The sequence below is a fragment of the Lontra canadensis genome, unplaced genomic scaffold, assembly GCF_010015895.1.
Source record: "Lontra canadensis isolate GAN:19392208 unplaced genomic scaffold, GSC_riverotter_1.0 scaffold41, whole genome shotgun sequence".
Taxonomy (NCBI): domain Eukaryota; kingdom Metazoa; phylum Chordata; class Mammalia; order Carnivora; family Mustelidae; genus Lontra; species Lontra canadensis.
The window spans coordinates 12,320,144-12,337,952 of NW_022631035.1; the positions used below are offsets into that span (position 1 = coordinate 12,320,144).

At 41.3% G+C, this 17,809-nt stretch overlaps 1 protein-coding gene across 1 annotated transcript; it reads right to left on the minus strand.

Moving 5' to 3' along the window:
* Positions 1-424: 424 nt before the first annotated feature.
* On the minus strand, positions 425-13,823 carry APOH (apolipoprotein H). Its single transcript, XM_032870793.1, has 8 exons — positions 13,708-13,823; positions 12,893-13,069; positions 11,271-11,367; positions 10,072-10,148; positions 8,121-8,309; positions 4,450-4,629; positions 2,575-2,772; positions 425-590 (listed from the first exon to the last, which is right to left on the minus strand). Exons 1-8 carry the CDS (start codon positions 13,769-13,771, stop codon positions 535-537), a joined length of 1,038 nt encoding a protein of 345 aa, XP_032726684.1. The 5' UTR covers positions 13,772-13,823; the 3' UTR covers positions 425-534.
* Positions 13,824-17,809: the final 3,986 nt, after the last annotated feature.

Genomic DNA, 17,809 nt, shown 5'->3' on the forward strand with positions numbered 1-17,809 from the left:
CTGAATCAAGAGTTGCTTAACCCACTGAGCCACCCAGGCGCCCCATGGAAAGGTCTTTTAAAGGGTCTTTTCTATTTTCTTGGTGCAAGAAAAGGAAGATTATCAGATGAGGGTGAGGGGAGAGATGGTGGCTTGAGGAGGGTTGAGAAGAGAAGTAACCACCTTGGAGAGGAGGGGAGTACACAAATTAGAGAAATACGGTAAGACTTCCAGGCAGAGCTGAGGGCTCGTGTGATGGTTCTCGGGACCATTCTATGAAAAATACTGCAGTTGGTTAAGGTGAAATTATTTGAGTAGAACCAGGGAGACCAAACTAGGTTACCTGGGTAATTATGTACCCTTTCCGTTCCACATCACGAAATGGCCAAGTTCCAAGTGTCTGGGTTTCTTAACCAGCTAACATAACTAAAAGGAAGCTACCACGCTGCAGTGAGAAATGGAATAAATTCAGTCACTTTATTTTTCCACTTTTGTCATGTTCCTTGGACAAACACCGATTCAGTGCGCCATTTAACTTTGAATCTGAAAACCAGTTTAGCATGGTTTCACATCTGATGCATCGGTTTTCCAGAAAGCCAGAGAGCTGTGTTCTGTTCGGAAAGAGAAAGAGAAAGATTCTAAGAGAAATGATCATTTCTTAAATTTGCTAAGTGCCTAAGCCAAATCAAATAGAATTTACCAACGGGTGGGAAAATTGAATTATATGAATAAAACCATTGACTGTGAGGTTTCAGTGATAGGAGAAAACATCAGGGAAATGATAAGGCACTCATTTCCAAGAGAGAAAATAAAAGGTTCTGTCTAATTCTGACAGTCAAGATTAAAAGAAAAAAAAAAAAGAAACCAACTGTATCAGCCTTTCATTTATTCTCGATGCACTAACAGTGCCGTATCTGTCTGAAGACTGTAAGGAACAATGGCCCGAAGAAATACATCAACAAAACTCAGCTTGGTTTTTTAAAAATTATGTTTTCTAATATGTTGTGTACTGATTTGAATGAGGCTACAGGTCCTCTGTCAATTTCAGTATTTAATATCTGCCCGGGGGTCTGCTATATTTGAAACAATAACAATTTATCCAGTGCATTTCTAACCATTAGTGATTATAATAACTATCATTGTTTGAGCTCTTCCTCTGTGGCATGGATCATATTTCTGGTAAACAAACCTATGAAGTAGGTGTGATTTTCATTCCCTTTTCCGTCTCTAGCTGGTCATTTCTCAAACCCCTCATCTTCTCTAACCTGCCTGCCCAGTATACGGCTGTCAGTGTTCTTGGAACTTTTTTTTTTTTAAGATGTTATTTATTTATTTGTCAGAGAGAGATAGCACAAGCAGCGGGAGCAGCAGGCAGAGGGAGAGGTATTCTCCTCGCTGAGCAGGGAGCCTGATGTGGGGCTAGATCCCAGGACCCTGGAATAATGATCTGAGCCAAAGGCAGAAACTAAGCCACCCAGGCATCCCTCTTGGATCCCATTCTAAACTAAGAGGCAATAGTACCTTCAGCCTCTGGTTCATTCTTCCTTCATAGTATAAAGCTATTTAAGCCCTAAACCGGAAAATTTAAAAATTTGGCAGTTCTAAATGCTGATCATTGTATACTTCTTGATCTCACACAAACATAACCTCCTCCTCCTTAAAGTATTTTGCTCTAATGAATACTTTGCCCTAATGAAGACTTTTCAAAGTCCAGGAATGCTGAAGAAAGAGGAAAAAATGTTAGAAGATCTATAAACTAATCACCATTACCATGAGCTACTTTGTAATTGGGGTGAGTTCTCTGTAATTTGGGACTGAGGGGTAGTAAATATTTTTTTTTAATCCCCAACTTTTTTTTAAGTTTTTTTAAAATTTATTTATTTGACAGAGATCACAAGTAGGCAGAGAGGCAGACAGAGAGGGGGGAAGCAGGCTCCCCGCTGAGCAGAGAGCCCGATGCGAGGCTCGATCCCAGGATCCTGGGATCATGACCTGAGCCGAAGGCAGAGGCTTTAACCCACTGAGTCACCCAGGCACCCCAAGTAAATATTATTATTATTCAATATTCCATGCAATATTATTTTTGAGCTTAATCTAGAATTATGCAAGATGGCATAATTCATCTCAATATTCACTGAATAAAACTGCAACCCTGAGCTTTAAGGAAAAGAATTGGAAAGGAAAATGTTAATGCAAGTGGAGAAAATGAATCAGTTTATTGCTTCATCTCACTGTTTTCTCCTGCTCCCCTGCTCTTTTTAAAAATCTGGTGGCCAGGGGCAACTGTGTAGCTCAGTCAATGAAGTGTCTGCTTTCAGCTCAGGTTATGATTCCTGGGTCCTGGGATAGAGTTCCTCCTCTAGCTCCCTGCTCAGTGGACAGCCTACTTCCCCCTCTCTCTCTGCCTGCCTTTCTGCCTACTTGCGATCTCTCTCTCTCTGTAAAATAAATAAATAAAATATTTTTTTTAAAAAAAGGAAAGAAAATCCAGAGGCCAAACTCACATGGCTTCTTGTAATCATTATGTAATTAAAGTACTTCCTATGGTGAGAGGCAAGTGGGAATCCCAGCTAAAATTACCAGGGTCGGACTCACCCTTGAAGCACTTGGGGATTTCAATGGTGCCATCAATGCACTGAGCATCCTCTGTATAGCTACACTTCTTTTCCTTATTCTTGCAGAAGAACGAAACTTTTTCACCATGCGACATTCCATTCTTGAATTTGTCTTGAAGCTTTACTTTCTGTCCTTGGTACAGCACTGTTGCTTTTTTAACAGATAATTTACAAGAAGCTGAAAGACACAATATTCATGGTCAAGACTTGGGAGTTCAGTGAGTCTTCCTTAAGGACAATGTAGCATTTGAATCAGTAGATGAGTATGCTTGAAACACATTGCTCAAGACAGGAAGATTCCAAGAATGTTCATAGTGAGTAACGTCAGTGTCATGGCCAACAGAAGTTCTTTATCCATGGAACCATTAATCATGGCTTCCAAGACACCCTTTTCTCCCCCTAGAGTACCCACATAATAAGGTCAGAGCAGAAGCATCAGATTTTAGGCTTCCGAGAAAAAGAACTTCTACGAGATACTGCCATTTTATATAAACCTCCACTGCCACACTGAAATCTCATTTATTGAGCTAATGCAGCCATCCCACAGCTACTGTGAGAGTTGGCTGATGATAGTTCACAAATGCTCCTTTCTCTGAAAAGTTGCCTTCAGCCATAAGGGAGCCACCTCTTCCAGGAGCAAATCAGCCTCCACACCAGGGTCAGGGAAGAGAGCAGCCCATAGCCAATGATGGACCAGTAAGGGGATACAAAAAGCAGGTCCCCATGCCTTTTGTGGGATCAACTGGGGTAGAATTCATGGTCCAGAGCTCCCAAGGGGATGAAATTAAAACTAGACTCTATTTGAGACCACCTGTTTGTTCAAAATTTAGTCCCAAGATCATCAGCAGCTGTATTGCTTGGTAACTTGAGCAAATTCTCAGGTCCTATCCCAGATCTACTGAATCAAAAACTCTGGGTTTAAATAAGCCCTCCAGGTGATTCTGGGACACAGTGAAGTTTGAGAACCAGTGCCCTACTCGAGCCTACCTGCCTCACTTTCTCCTGAGACACTCACTGAGTAAATCACCTGTACTTGAATCCCTGTCTCAGGCTCTGTTTCTAGGGGACCCCAACCTAAGACACTAATAATACATCGTTTTGCCTGCTGTGCCTAGTTTCCTTTTCTGCTTAAACTGCTCAGCCCTGTAACAACCAGCGCAGAAATACAGTGCTAGGTAACTGTTCTCTGCATAAGCATGACCCTGGATCAAGGATAGACACCTAACTCAAAAGGAACCAGTGTTTCCAGGAAAAAATGCCAGTTAGTGTTGAGCCCTTTGCTTGAGAGGTCCTGGGAGAGTCAAGCCAGGTTTGAGGAGAGTGAGCAGGGAAACATGAAGATGAGAGAGAACATGAGGTCACTGAGATATGGAAAGAGCAGCAATAGGGCCTGGCTTCAGTTCAAATCCTCAAGAGGACCAGTGGCATTTCATGTCTTCGTCATTCGTCATCAACGTCCATATGATCACCTGTTGCCTTTTTATGATAAACCCCTATTTCCTTGAACTAGCTTGAATGTGTGGTTGGTTTTTTATAGCAACAAGAAGAGTCTAGTCTAGGACAAAGCAGAAAAGGATGCTTGCAGGGAAACGAGCATAGGAAACCCACACCATTGTCCACCATATCATCAATGCTTACAAAGGATCTGTGTATCTCCTACAGTTTCATCTCAAACACACTTGCTAAGCATGAAGCTCCCCAAGGCACATGTGAGTCCTAAAGTCTTTCACATACAAATAACTGTGAAGCAAGTCTGAGCAACAAGCAGAAAATGATTGGAACAAGAAAACGGCAAGTAAAAGTAATCCACTGGGTAAGTTCGGGGACGTAGTAAGACCGCACCCCTATTTCATACCTTTACAACTTGGTTGTGCAGACCAGTTTCCAAATTTGTTACATTCTACTTCTTCTGGGCCATCCAAGACGTACGTATCATGGCAACCGTATGTGGCTTTATCCTTGTAATAAAGTGCTTGTTTTGCAGGATAGTTCACAAACCCATTGTCTGGTCTTGATGGGAATGGGCATTTTACTTCTAAAAAGTATATTCAGTAAGACATATTAGTATATATGTAGTGCTCTTCCACAGTTACAAAATATTTACATTCCAATCTCCATTACCCCATTGAGTCACCGGGTGTTCCTGTAACTGGAATTCAATTTCTAGGGACCTAGGTGCTTAATCCTGTCCCCCTTTTCTTAAGCCCACAGGACCCTAGATATTATAAAGGAAAAAACAATACTTTGAAAGTAAATCAACGAGTTACCAAGTGCTTTGGGCTCTCATACAATAGCAAGGTGTTATTTATTCCAAATTTCATCTGCATGCAGTCTAAAATGGTGGGTTTTAAAAAAGAAAAAATGATTCTGCCTCTTTTAATCAACAAACCATGAAATTAGAACACAAAGCCTCCCTCCACGCACACTAGCTCACCATTATTGGATTTTAGATGGTAAATCTAATTCTTTTTTTTTTTTTAAGATTTTATTTATTTATTTGACAGAGAGATCACCAGTAGGCAGAGAGGCAGGCAGAGAGAGAGAGAGAGGGAAGCAGGCTCCCTGGCTGAGCAGAGAGCCCAGTGCAGGGCTCGATCCCAGGTCCCTGAGATCATGACCTGAACCGAAGGCAGAGGCTTAACCCACTGAGCCCCCCAGGCACCCCTAGATGTTAAATATAATTCTTATGAATGTCTTTAGTCTATACGAGAAGCCAGAATGAAATATGAAGGAGAAACATGATGTTTTTCCTGGCACCTGAATCTATGAGTCTATAATAATATTTTTAAAATAGTCCATGGAAGAAAAGTAAAGCATTTTTCTATAGAAGAATGCAAACTAATAAATATAGGAGAAAAGATAGAAAGTCACCAGTTTGCAACCACCAGTGTTGTAATTGACTAAGTCGGGCATCATCAGAGGATGCCAAAATGTCAGCGAGAGGGTAGATATTCACACAGTCTCAAAGTATCACCCACCATTTGCTTCCGAAGAGGAAAAGATGCCTTTACCAAGAGATGCCTTTACCAAGACACAACCTACCTGACTGAGGGATGAAACAAACCAATACCAGTGATTCCTCCTGATGTGCTGGAATGAATTCTTCATGAAATTATTTAGCTTGAATCTAATCACAAGTAAATCATCACCTAGATTCAGGGTATGGAACATTCTACAAGACGGCTAGCCTGTATTCTTAAAAACGTCAAGGAGGGGCACCTGAGTGGTTCAGTCAGTTAAGCAGCATTTGACTCTTTTTTTTTTTTTTTTGGTAAGATTTTATTTATTTATGTGACAGGGAGAGGAAGAGAGCACAAGCAGGGGAAGCAGCAGGCAGAGGGAGAAGCAGGCTCCCTACTGAGCAAGGAACCCGATGTGAGGCTCGACCCCAAGACCCTGGGATCATGGCCTGAGCCAAAGATAGATGCTTAACTGACTGAGCCACCCAGGCACCCAGGCATCCCTAAGCATCTGACTCTTGATTTTGGCTCAGGTCGTGATCTCATGGTTGAGAGATTGAGCCCCAGGTCCAGCTCCATGCTGGACATGGAGTCTGCTTGGCATTCTCTTCTCCTTCTCCTTCTGCCCCCCACCCCTAGCAAATGTTCCCTCTCTCTCCATAAAAAATAAAATATAAATAAATAAAAATAAAAATGTCAAGTAAAGACTACTAAAAAGACGGGATCATTCTTTTTTTTAAAAAAAAGATTATATTTATTTATTTGAGAGAGAGACAGAGACAGAATGAGCATGAGTAGGGGGAAGGGGAGGGGCAGTGGGAGATGGAGAGGGAGAAGCAGACTCCCAGCTGAGCAGGGAGCCCAACACAGAGCTCAATTCCAGGACCCTGAGATCATGACCCAAGCAGAAGGAAGATGCTTCACCGACTAAGCCACCCAGGTGCCCCACAGGGGATCATTCTATAACCAAAGGAGACTAAGGAGACTTGACAGCTAAACCAAATGTGTAATTCTTGATGAGATCCCGTGTAAAACAAAACATATGTCTAAGAACAACTTGGGGTCAACTGGGGGGAAATTTCCACATGAAATAAATGTTGTTAATTGTTTATATTATTATAATAGTTTAAATCATTATTGTTAATAATTCAAAACACATTAAATGTCTTGCCTACAAGAACAATGTTCTTGTCCTTAGAACATTCCTGCTGAAGTATTTGTGATTAAGTGTCATGATGTGTACAACTTATTTTCAGATGGTACAGGAAGAAAAAGCATCTGTCTATGGAAAAAGAGGGAGAGAGACAAAACAAGTCACAACATGTTGATGGTTGATACATGTAGGTGAAAGGTTGGGGGAAAAAAAAAGAACCTACTGCTTAGGACTTGAGAGAATTAAATGAGATGAGATGACACATATACAGCAGGAGACCAGTACCTGACCCAGAGTTTGAATCCCACAGAAGGAGCTAGGTATTATTGCTAGTAGTTTCCCCTGCTAAAAAGCATTTATGCTTTGAATCATTCAGAAGAAATCAGCAATATCTACTAGAGGAGAAAGTAGCAGTCCTTAGTATAACTCCTTGTGTGCATGATAAAGTCTATAATTTGTCTACTTGTTTTGCAGTTGACAAATTCAAAGATAACAGTGATCAAATTAAAAGAGGAAGGGGGCGCCTGGGTGGCTCAGTTGGTCAAGCATCCCACTCTTGATTTCAGCTTAAGTCATGATCTCAGGGTCATGGGATTGAGCCTCATGTCAGGCTTTGTACTGGGCATGGAGCCTGCTTAAGATTCTCTCCCTCCCCACCCTACGAGCACATGCATTCTCTCTCTCTCTCTCTCTCTCTCTGTCAAAAATAAAAATAAGTAGAAGAGGAAGAATTTTCATAATTTTTTAAATCAAAAATTTTTTAAGATTTTATTTATTTATAAGACAGAAAGAGATCACAAGTAGGCAGAGAGTCAGGCAGAGAGAGTGGAGGAAGCAGCCTCCCTGCCAAGCAGAGAGCCTGATGCGGGACTCGATCCCCGGACCCTGGGATCACGACGTGAGCTGAAGGCAGAGGCTTAACCCACTGAGCCACCCAGGCGCCCCTAAATCAAATGTTCTTATGATTCTTAAATTTAGGTGGACTATAAAAGCTTGGGACAATCCGACTACAGTCCAGTTTTTCACCATCATCTCCTAGAACTCCCCAATTTAATCCTGCCTTCTCCCCACCAATCTCACTACCATATTTGACTGTCCATGCATACACCCTGTTCTCTCACGGCTCCCTGACTTCCCATGACTTCCCCTCATTCTCCACTTCTTGTCTTCTGGGAAGCCCTCCCAGGCAGTTCCAAACAGTTCATGGCATTATGTAGAATTCTCCTGACGTCAGAAGCCAGGTGTCCTTCATCTGGTATCCCCAACACCCAGTACACTGCCCAGAACATGGTAGATGCCAATAAACATGAATTGAACAAGGCCATTGGAAACACTCGATGAGAGTGGAATTTTCCATTCCCAAAAATGGGATTCTACACTATCATTATAGTTTTGTCTTGTCCTTGTACCTACCTCTGCATTCTGGTAATGCAGTCCAATTTCCATGTGCTGTGCAGGTAACTGTATCATTTCCAAACATGGCATAGTGTGGCAAACATTCGAAGACAGCTTTTGTTCCATAGAGGGAGTGGTTTTTAGTCAATGACTTAAAATCACTAAGGGTTGCGAACTTAGGAATGGATGGAGGAGGGCAGGTTACAGCTGGAAAAAGAAAGAACAATCACTTTTATGAAATAGTTGAGTCTTTTAAAGCTACTCTTTCCAGAAAAGAAAACAAAAACAAACAAACAAAGATTAACTTGAGAAAATGCAAAGTGGGATCAAACGCCAGGGTAAAAACAAAGACTTACAAAAGTCATGGAAGAACATATGACCTGAAAAATCAGATGACCGAACCAGTGAAAAGACTGAAAAATGAAGTAAGTCTAAGTCTTGTCCCCACGAATTTGCTTCTTACAATGACACAGTGCATAGGTCTCCATAAGGCTTTGATCCAAATGCTAGATGTTTCTGGAAGTCAGAGTTAGTAGAGGATGGAGGACCATCCTGTAATGAATGCTCATGAGAGCGCTTGGTATAACGTCCTCAGGGACGTCTTCATTCCACTGCTGTCTTACATGGGTTGTTCCCACTGAACATCTCCTGCTTCTGCACTCCGAATGCTTGGAGCTTGCACAAGTAGCTTTACGTGGAGATGTGGTCGGGGTTGTCATCTGACCTAACTAATACGGGGTTTCAATAAACCCAGGGAGAGTTATACTAACGTAAAGGAAGATAGTGCAGAGCAGAATGTGATTTAATCTGAATTATTTAAATCCTTGCTACTCCAAGTGGGAAGCCTGCTATTAATGCAGCAGCTCAGACACCATCCAGACTTGTGGATCAGAATCTGCCTCTTAACGAGATGCCTGGATGATTCACATGTCCATTAAAGTACAAGGAGCGTTGGTTTAGATTAGACGGAAGCTAAAGCAGATTTTCTGTTTGTAACCAAGAAGCAAAAGTGACTTTACATAGTTGATGTAAACCTGCTTCCAAGGGAAACTAGTGGTGATTTTTACTGCTAAGTAAAGAACTCTAATTTAGCCTTAAAAACCTTTTGTTTGGGTAGTTCAACTTTTCTCAAACAATCATTGATTTGAAATTGCTTGACTTTTTCACTGGCTCTTGTTAGGACAGATCTCACTGAAATGTTGGGGAACCATAACCATGATTGTGACGTGTGGGACTCCTGGTCAAAGATTGGACTCCTGTGACTCACAATCAGAACACCCTTGCCTCCATCAGCAATGTCCAGAGCCGCCCCTGACTGCGTGGCTGAGGGTCCCGGAATAAACCAGAGGTATGTTTTGAAGCAAACCCACTCCACTCCTATGAGGCGAGGCCCTTTAATGCAGTCTAAGGTCACTGCGAAGGTTACTTTCCTATGTTCCTCATCACTAGACACACTCGCCGAAGGGCAGACCAAAGTCTCCTTCAGCCATACAGCCTCAGTGCTGAGAACAGGACATGACACACATTAGATCCCCAATACCGATTTATGAGATACATAAATGGGTGAATGTATAAATGAATGAGGTCCCAGAGTGGCAGGAAGATTGTTTCCAGTTCTTCTAGTCAAATGATGGCCATCCCAGGTTGACCAATATCACATGTAAACAAGCCCCTGCCAAAAAGTGTGAGAATGAGGGAAAGAATAAGTCCAAATATCACTGTTTTCACCAGGTGGAGGATACAAATGTGATCAGAGTCGAATGCTTCCCTTCTGTCCTTCCAAAAGGGTTGTTGCATCCTCCAAGGTAAGATGATATCGGGAAGAATACTCTCCGTAAGGATGAGTAACCATCCCAAGGAGTGAGGACTGAGGGGTTTCCAGGCCAGGGAATGTACAGTGTTGAGACCAGCAAAGTCCCAGACAAAACAACTAATCTCTCTCCCCAGAACTGGGGACCCACAGACTCACGAATACAGACAGGAAGGTCAACATTCCATTTCCCTTCCTCGGTGCATTGAGCAGAACTACTTCCATTCAGATAAAACCTGCAAAAGGACAATATGACCCATCAAGCAGTAAAATCACCCATCAAAGTCATCTCAAATGTCCTCGTCACTGAGCATCACCTCAGAGTCATGCTACTGACTTTTCCCCTATTTTGTAAGGCTGCTTTCTTGAGGAGCTCAGCACCCCTAAGGCTCATCGAATCTCCCAGCCCAGGGCTGCAGGGGACTCACGGAAGAATGAGAAATTTCCACAGCTGGAGGCATAGAAGCCAAACCCCCAGATCCCTCTTTTCCAATCAGCAGACCAAAAATAACTGCTTCATACGCAGAGCGAAGAAGCATCTCTTCTTCAGGGTCACAAAACTGAGTCAAACTGAGTCATGGCTACTCTTCATTTCCTAAAACTATTTACTCTACTGAGATAAATGGGTAGAAACAATGCGTCTATTTCCAACAAAAATGTAACATTGTCTCCTCCAACCAATTGCTTCAAGGTCCTTTTTCATCAGACCCACTAGTTAATTGGTGTTTCGGATGAAAAGAGTTCATTTCTCTTTCACACATAGTATTTCTTCATTTCCAATCCCAAATAAGAATCCTCAGTAAAATTTTGCCCTAAGGTACAGCCAGCTGACCTATACCGACAACGTCGCTGGTGGTGACTTCGCTCATAAGGCAGCTGAGCTACGTGACCGACCGGACGTGCTTTCTTGCTAGGGATGCTGATCAACGGAACTATCTTCTAGACCAACACACTCCCTATTTCACCAGAGAATACCCAACTGGAGATTCCCAGGTCAGTCAATCAAATTAGGTTCATATCTAAAGCCCAAGTCCAATTCCTAAAGTATTTTAACCTTCATGCCAAGTCCCAGAGATGATAAAGAATTACCATCCAGTTTTAAGGGTTCCAATGCACCTCCTCAGTTAAGTAACTAACCAGAGGGGGAGTTGGATACAAGTAGCAACTTCATGTGTCACTCTAGCTGTTAAAGTCTCCACCCCTCCCCCATCCCAATGCTACTGTGGTACAGATTAAAAGCAGGACTACAAATGATTTGTATTCAGCCGCTCCAGCCTGAAGACCAAAAATGAAATATGTCTTGATATTTAATGTAAGGGCACAGAGACGTTCTGCCTCTGTTAGCTAGAAGTCCTTACCCGGGATTACAAGCAAAACTGATCGTGTTGGGATATTCAAAAGTTGTGTAACGTACAGCTCCATTTTCTAAGATTCCAGCAAAAGGACATATTCTGGCTGTAATTTAAAGATCGAGAGGTAAATTTCAATTTATAGAGTTTTTTATTAGAGTAAAAACATGTAAACTCGGGCTCCTGGGTGGCTCAGTGGATTAAAGCCTCTGCCTTCGGTGCAGGTCGTGATCCCGGGGTCCTGGGATCGAGCCCTGCATTGGGCTGTCTGCTTAGCAGGGAATCTGCTTCCCTTCCTCTCTCTCTGCCTGCCTCTCTGCCTACTTGTGATCTCTGTCTGTCAAATAAATATATCTATATATCTATATCTATCTATCTATCTATCTATCTATATAAAAACTCATTTCTGTTCTTTGATCCAATAACTCTACTGTTAACTATTCTAAGAAAACAACTCAAAACTAGTCAAATGATATATGCACAAAGAGGCTCATTGCACTGTCTAATAACAAAAATCAGACAGCCTAAATGTTTACTAACAGGTGGTTGTCTTGATTAATTATGGTAAATCAACAGTTGAACTCTTAGGCAGCCAACAAAACATGAATTATGAAGACAATGGACACACTGTCAATATTTATGCCAATGAATATAGAAAAATATAAAATGATACCTACTTTCTGCAATGATGCAAAAATATACACATGGAAAGTAACTTGAAAAAATGAAATTGTTAGTATTCCAGTTATGACCGATTTAAAGAAAACTTTTCCCTCATGATATTATAGCTGTTTTTCATGAAAAATCGTGTTTAGTCCTTTTTGAATCAAAAAGCAGACCAAAATCACTTGTATGAAATATATGAGTTTCACAAAGGTCACGTTCCTATGACCAAAACAACCAGAGCTCAGAGAGACCCATAAAGTGATTTTTACTCTTTAACTTCTACATAAAATGTCCAGAAATTCTTTCGGGCTAACTGCTCCATATTTGACTGTAAAAAGTAATGCTGGTATGATAGCACAGAACCATGTACTGAGGAATAAAGAAAAGCAACCATCTACCATAAGGAGAGAACAATAAATTTATATTTAAGTTTTTATATTATACTTATATGTAATATTATAACTTATTATAAATTATGATTATATAATCATATATAATTCATATTATTATATTTATTATAATATAATGTTATATAATATTATAACATATTATTATAATATGATAATTCCATTAAAGATGCTTTCGTTTTGAGGCCAGGTCCAAATATATGATGATTCCTTGTGTTTTACTTTTTCAAAAGTCTCTTTGGCATCTGTTTAAATTTCAGAGTAGCTGTACATCTTTTTTTCACATTTGCAGTCTCTCTCTCTCTCTTTTATTGTAGCAGGTCTCTTTTTTACATCTCTTCTAGTTCTGGGCTATGCTCACCTCCTCCTCTCTAAATAGCACCTATTACCTCTACTGTCCCCTCCCATGAACACCACCCCGGTCCTCTTGTTTCTTCACAGCCTTCCACTCTGTGGCTCGCCTGGCCCTCTGTGCCCCCAGCATGACAAAGGGGGTTATCCACCAAGTGTCCTGAATCCCAATGAGGGGACAGCATGTGAGAGAAGGCACTGACTTACGGGTACACCTCAGGGTGTTGACGGGCCAAAGTCCTGTGAGAGGGCAGATGAACCGCCTCATCCCACCATGGGATATATAGCCCGGACGGCAGGTGTACACGATCTGCTCCCCTGGGTCATAGGTTCTTTTTAATGGAGTAACGGTGGCAAATGGTAGCTCTTCTGGTTTGGGACAGGCTGAAATAGAGACGAAGTGGTTAGTCAAGAAATCTACATTTTTCTAAAATAAGACAAAATCAGAGAGGAAGACAAATCATGAGAGACTGTTAACTGTAGGAAATAATTGATGGTTGCTGGAAGGGAAGTGGTGGGGGGATGAGGTAACCGGTTGATGGGCATTAAGGAAGCAGTTGATGGAATGAGCACTGGGTGTGACATGCAACTGATGAATCACCAAACTCTACCTCTGAAACTAAGAATACACTATATGTTAATTGATCTTAAACAAAATTTTAAAAAGAAATCTATATTTTCATTTTTAAGCTCGGCTAGCACAAAAATGAAAAAACTAATGCTACCAATAGTAACTATGCCAAATTCTGTACCAAATATTTCACGTATGCAATATCTCATCTAATCTCCTCAACTTTGAAGGATACTATAGGTGTCCCCCTTTTATAGGTCGATACATCAAGGCTTCATCTGGCTGAATATCTTAGGGAGGAGCTTTAAGTGGGGCAACAGGGAAGAATCAGTATCAATCCAGACTCCCCAGCATCCACACTAGAAAGAATTTTAATCATCATTACTGATCCCTGTCATATACTAGGGGGTTGAAGGTATTAATTATATTTGCAAAAGCAAAGAGTACTTACTCCGTCCTGCAGTAGCAACATGGCAGAGAAAACTTGAGAACAAGAAGAGCCCCAGAGAAATCATTGTGGATGACTCACACAGGCGCTACCAAAATGGTTTCCTCTGCTAAAAAGAGGGATGCAAATATAAAAGTGCTTAAACATTAACCTTTCCTCCTGTGTTCTTTTACCTCTGTAAATAGAAGGTAAAATATCACAATTTGAAAGGAACTCTGAGACCTACATTTTTTAATCATTTACTTTCACTTCTGTGGGTCTGTTGTGAAATCCTTGGCAAATGGTTTCCATCTTCATAACATTTATTTTAATGGCACAACATGGTCCATTATCACCTCGAATGGAATTCTGGTGATTCCCAGATTATCAGGACTCTACTCCAGACCTCTCATCCTCCATCCTTAGTTTTGTGTACATAGTGGGTGAAACATCAGAAGCCTGGAGCACCTGTTTCCCCCACAGTCTTGATGTAGAAATTTTGGACCATCTCCGGCTTTCAGTCTCCACATCTCTAAAATGATACTCATTTCCAGATGTATGATTCTGAAGAACATCCACAAGGAGGCATCTAAAACTACAATGCCTAAAAACCTGAGTTCATCATCTTCCCTCAGAAAAATGATGATTTCTTCCAGATTTCTGTTTTACTGGCAATTAGTAACAGATCATTCTGGCACCTCCAGGTGCCACCTCAAAGCTATCCTCAAATCCTCGGTCTTCTCATGCCGAGTCAACATGAAGTCCTTCTCGTCCCTCTTAATACTTCTTAGATCTGTCTAGGCAGATTTCTAGATCTGTTTTAGGGACTGGAAAGTTGACATGAAGTTACAAGCTGGGACTCTGAGAAGAACAGAAGTTGAGTAGGAGGCGACAATGGCCAATGATGATGACGCTGCTTGGAGGGTTCAGAGAGGACCAGCCATGACTCCCTAGTCCTCTTATGCATCCTCCACGCTCAGACTGAATCTACAAGTGAACAATGGCCAGAAAATATATGAAGATAGAACTCTGACCTCTAGTTTCTGTAGCAACCAATCCAGCAAGCCAAATTCCAACCTCCGTAGCAATCAACCCAACTTAGGACAAGCTAGAAAAAGCCAAATATGTTCTTCAATTAATCACATAGGATGCCCAGCTTCTAGTTAGTCCACCTCCATTACCCCTATCATACCAACAATCTTCCATCGGGACATACTTGAATTTGCCCTTTGTGTCCACAATCAAGTTTGACCACTCCTCTGCTTTGAGTCTCTGCCAAACACAAATAACGATGGCTGACTCCCTTGTTATGGCAAGCTCTGAGTCAGTTGCCTTTGCTGGTTCTCATTTGGATGGCCTTTGAGGTCTAAAGTTGCTTGACACACATTAGTTTAAGAAGTATTCTTGTCAGGCAGTGATTCTTGAACTTTGCTTCTGATGAACATTGTGTTCTGTGACAAGAAGAAAAGTATACTCCCACTAATAGAAAATATTGTGGCCCTTCCCCCTCTATGATTAAATCAAAGTCTTTACACACACACACACACACGCACACACACACTCACTCACTCACCCTTCCCCTTCTAAGGCTTTTCTAGATCATTCACAGGCTCTGTTTTATTGTGGAGAATTCCCTCAATGTGTGGAGAAGAGAGAAACTAAAGAAGATAAGGCCGAGTTGTTCTACATAATAAAGATCTGAGGTAGATGGGAGAAAGAGAGAAACCAAACAGGCTGGGCATCAGGAAAATATTTGAGAAGTGTGAAACTAAGAAGAGACGTTTTTGGCAACAGATGTGAATGGAGTGATAGCCGTTGAGAGGAGCAGTGACAGAAGAGGGGTTTTAACAGTATTTGCTAATGGATGTGCGCCCTTACCTGAGAGGCCTTTCTGGAGAGGCAGGAACATTCTATACTTTACATGTTTGTTACTAGGGTACTTGCAATGATCAAAACTCATTTAAGGAAAACAAATGAACAAAGAAATAAACAAAAAGCAGAAACAGACCCGTAAATAACAGAGAACAAACTAATGGTTTGTTAGTTAGAGAGGAGGAGGGGAGGAGGAGGAGGAATGGGGAAGATGGGTGAAGGGGAGTGGGAGGTACAGTCTTCTAGTCACCGAATGAGTAAGTCATGGAGAGGAAAGGCACAGCATAGGGAATAAAGTCAATGGACCTGTAATAGCATTTTATGGTGTCAGAGGGTGGCCACACCTGTGAGTACAGCATCATGGATAGACTTGTCAAGTCACTATGCTGTACACCTGAAATTAGTGTAACATTGTGTGTCTGCTATACTTCAATTTTAAAAAGAATAATTTATTAAATATTAAAAATTATCCAAGTAAACATTTAAAATCTGTGTATTTTATTATATGCTAATTATACCTCAAATTAAAAGCAATGCACTCCTTTCTTTTTGCCTCTCTTTCTCCCTACCTCCCTCCATTCCTTTGTCCTTCCTTCCTAATTCTGTCCAAAAGTCATGGGGCAGACCCAGTGGGGCAGTCATATTGACCCTTGTGATGATGACAACCCAGCGTTGTCACAGGATTGGCTACAAAAAGGGCTTGAGCAAACAAGCAAATATATTAGGGATAATGAGAGTCGGGATTTCTACTGGTGAGGAGAAGGAGCAAAAGGGGAAGAAGGAAAGTTCTAATAAACCCTGTAGTGTTGGATTGGAAGGAGCGGTATTGGTATAAATTTTGCATATACCTAGACAGACACAGAAATTATAGATACAAAGTTGTGTACATGTGTGTATGTATGTATGTCTGGACATACATATTACTCCTAGCTCTCTCCACCAAGATGGCCTGGGAATGACAATATACTCATAGCAATAAGCACACCTCGTGCCCAGATCTTGGTTTCTAAAACAACTATCCATGGAAAGGCACCACGGCTTCTTAAAAAATTGGTTGATTCTAGGAGTAGAAACTATAAGACAATTCTGGAACACCGTGTTGTGAAGAGTAGTGCAGAAAATGCTCAGAGAATGATAGGGACATGTTAGAAGGACCCGGAAGGCATTTGAAGAGATGAGACCATTTGAGTGTTAAATTAAGTGATGATATAATAAGTCACAGCCCACTGACTAACATGGAAATCAAGGAGTCCATGTTGACTGATAGCAATAAGCATATTAACAAGTATATGGAAAGATCAGAACGTTCTTCCTTGTGGTAGAATGCCAATTAATTAATATAATAAGAGTACTGGAATTGGAAAATTGCAGTTTGGAAATCATCAGAGAAATATTTAATTCTGGCAAGAACTATCAATGGATGTTAAAACGAGGAGGTCTTAGTGGGATTAGAGATGAGACACTCATATTGCCTTAAAAATGTCTCCACTTAAAAACGTGTTTATTACAAAGAGAGAGAAAAAAGGAATTTATAGTGGAGAAACTTGGCAGACACCATCGGAATCAAATTATCAAAGTTCTCCCACCATTAATGGGACATATTGACATAGCGTGCCCTGTAAATAGGATGCGATGGGAAGGACACAGCATCTCTTCTGCATTACTCCTGCCCTAAACATAAAGACCTGGGTTGTGTCTTGAGAAAATATGGCACATACTCAAGTTCAAGGATGATATGCAAAATGACCAACTTGTAAAGTTCAAAATGGCAAAGGCCATGAAAGGCAAAGAAAGACTGGGGGAACCTAGGGAGAATGGTCAAGTGCATGTCCCACGCCATTGCTGAGAGAGCCTGAGGGGATTTTGGTGAAGGTTGAATGGAGTCTCTGGGTAAAGAGTATATGGAGGTTTTTGTTCTATTCTTGGAAATTTCCTGTGTATTTGAAATGTGAAATTGCTTAAAAATATAACAACAATGAAAAGGAATATGTTCCTTTCTTGGGGTTTCCTTGAGAGTGGCCTTCATAAGATATTGTTCTTTTTTTATGATTTAATTTATTTGAGAGAGAGAGAGAGAGAGAGAGGAGCATATGCAGTGCAGGGAGGGAGATGAGACTCCACGCTGAGCAGGGAGCCTGACATGGGGCTCGATCCCAGAACCCTGGGATCATGACCTGCACCGAAGGCAGAGGCTGTAACCCACTGAGCCACCCAGGCGCCCAATAAAATATTGTTCTTAAGCCAAACCTTAACT

Coding starts and splice junctions, on each gene's coding strand:
- APOH (XM_032870793.1), bottom strand. CDS start 13,771: ATGATTTCTCTGGGGCTCTTCTTGTTCTCAAGTTTTCTCTGCCATGTT. Junction 13,070..13,707: donor TGTTGCTACTGCAGGACGGA/GTAAGTACTCTT, acceptor TCTCTATTTCAG/CCTGTCCCAAACCAGAAGAG. Junction 4,630..8,120: donor TGCATTACCAGAATGCAGAG/GTAGGTACAAGG, acceptor TATACTTTTTAG/AAGTAAAATGCCCATTCCCA.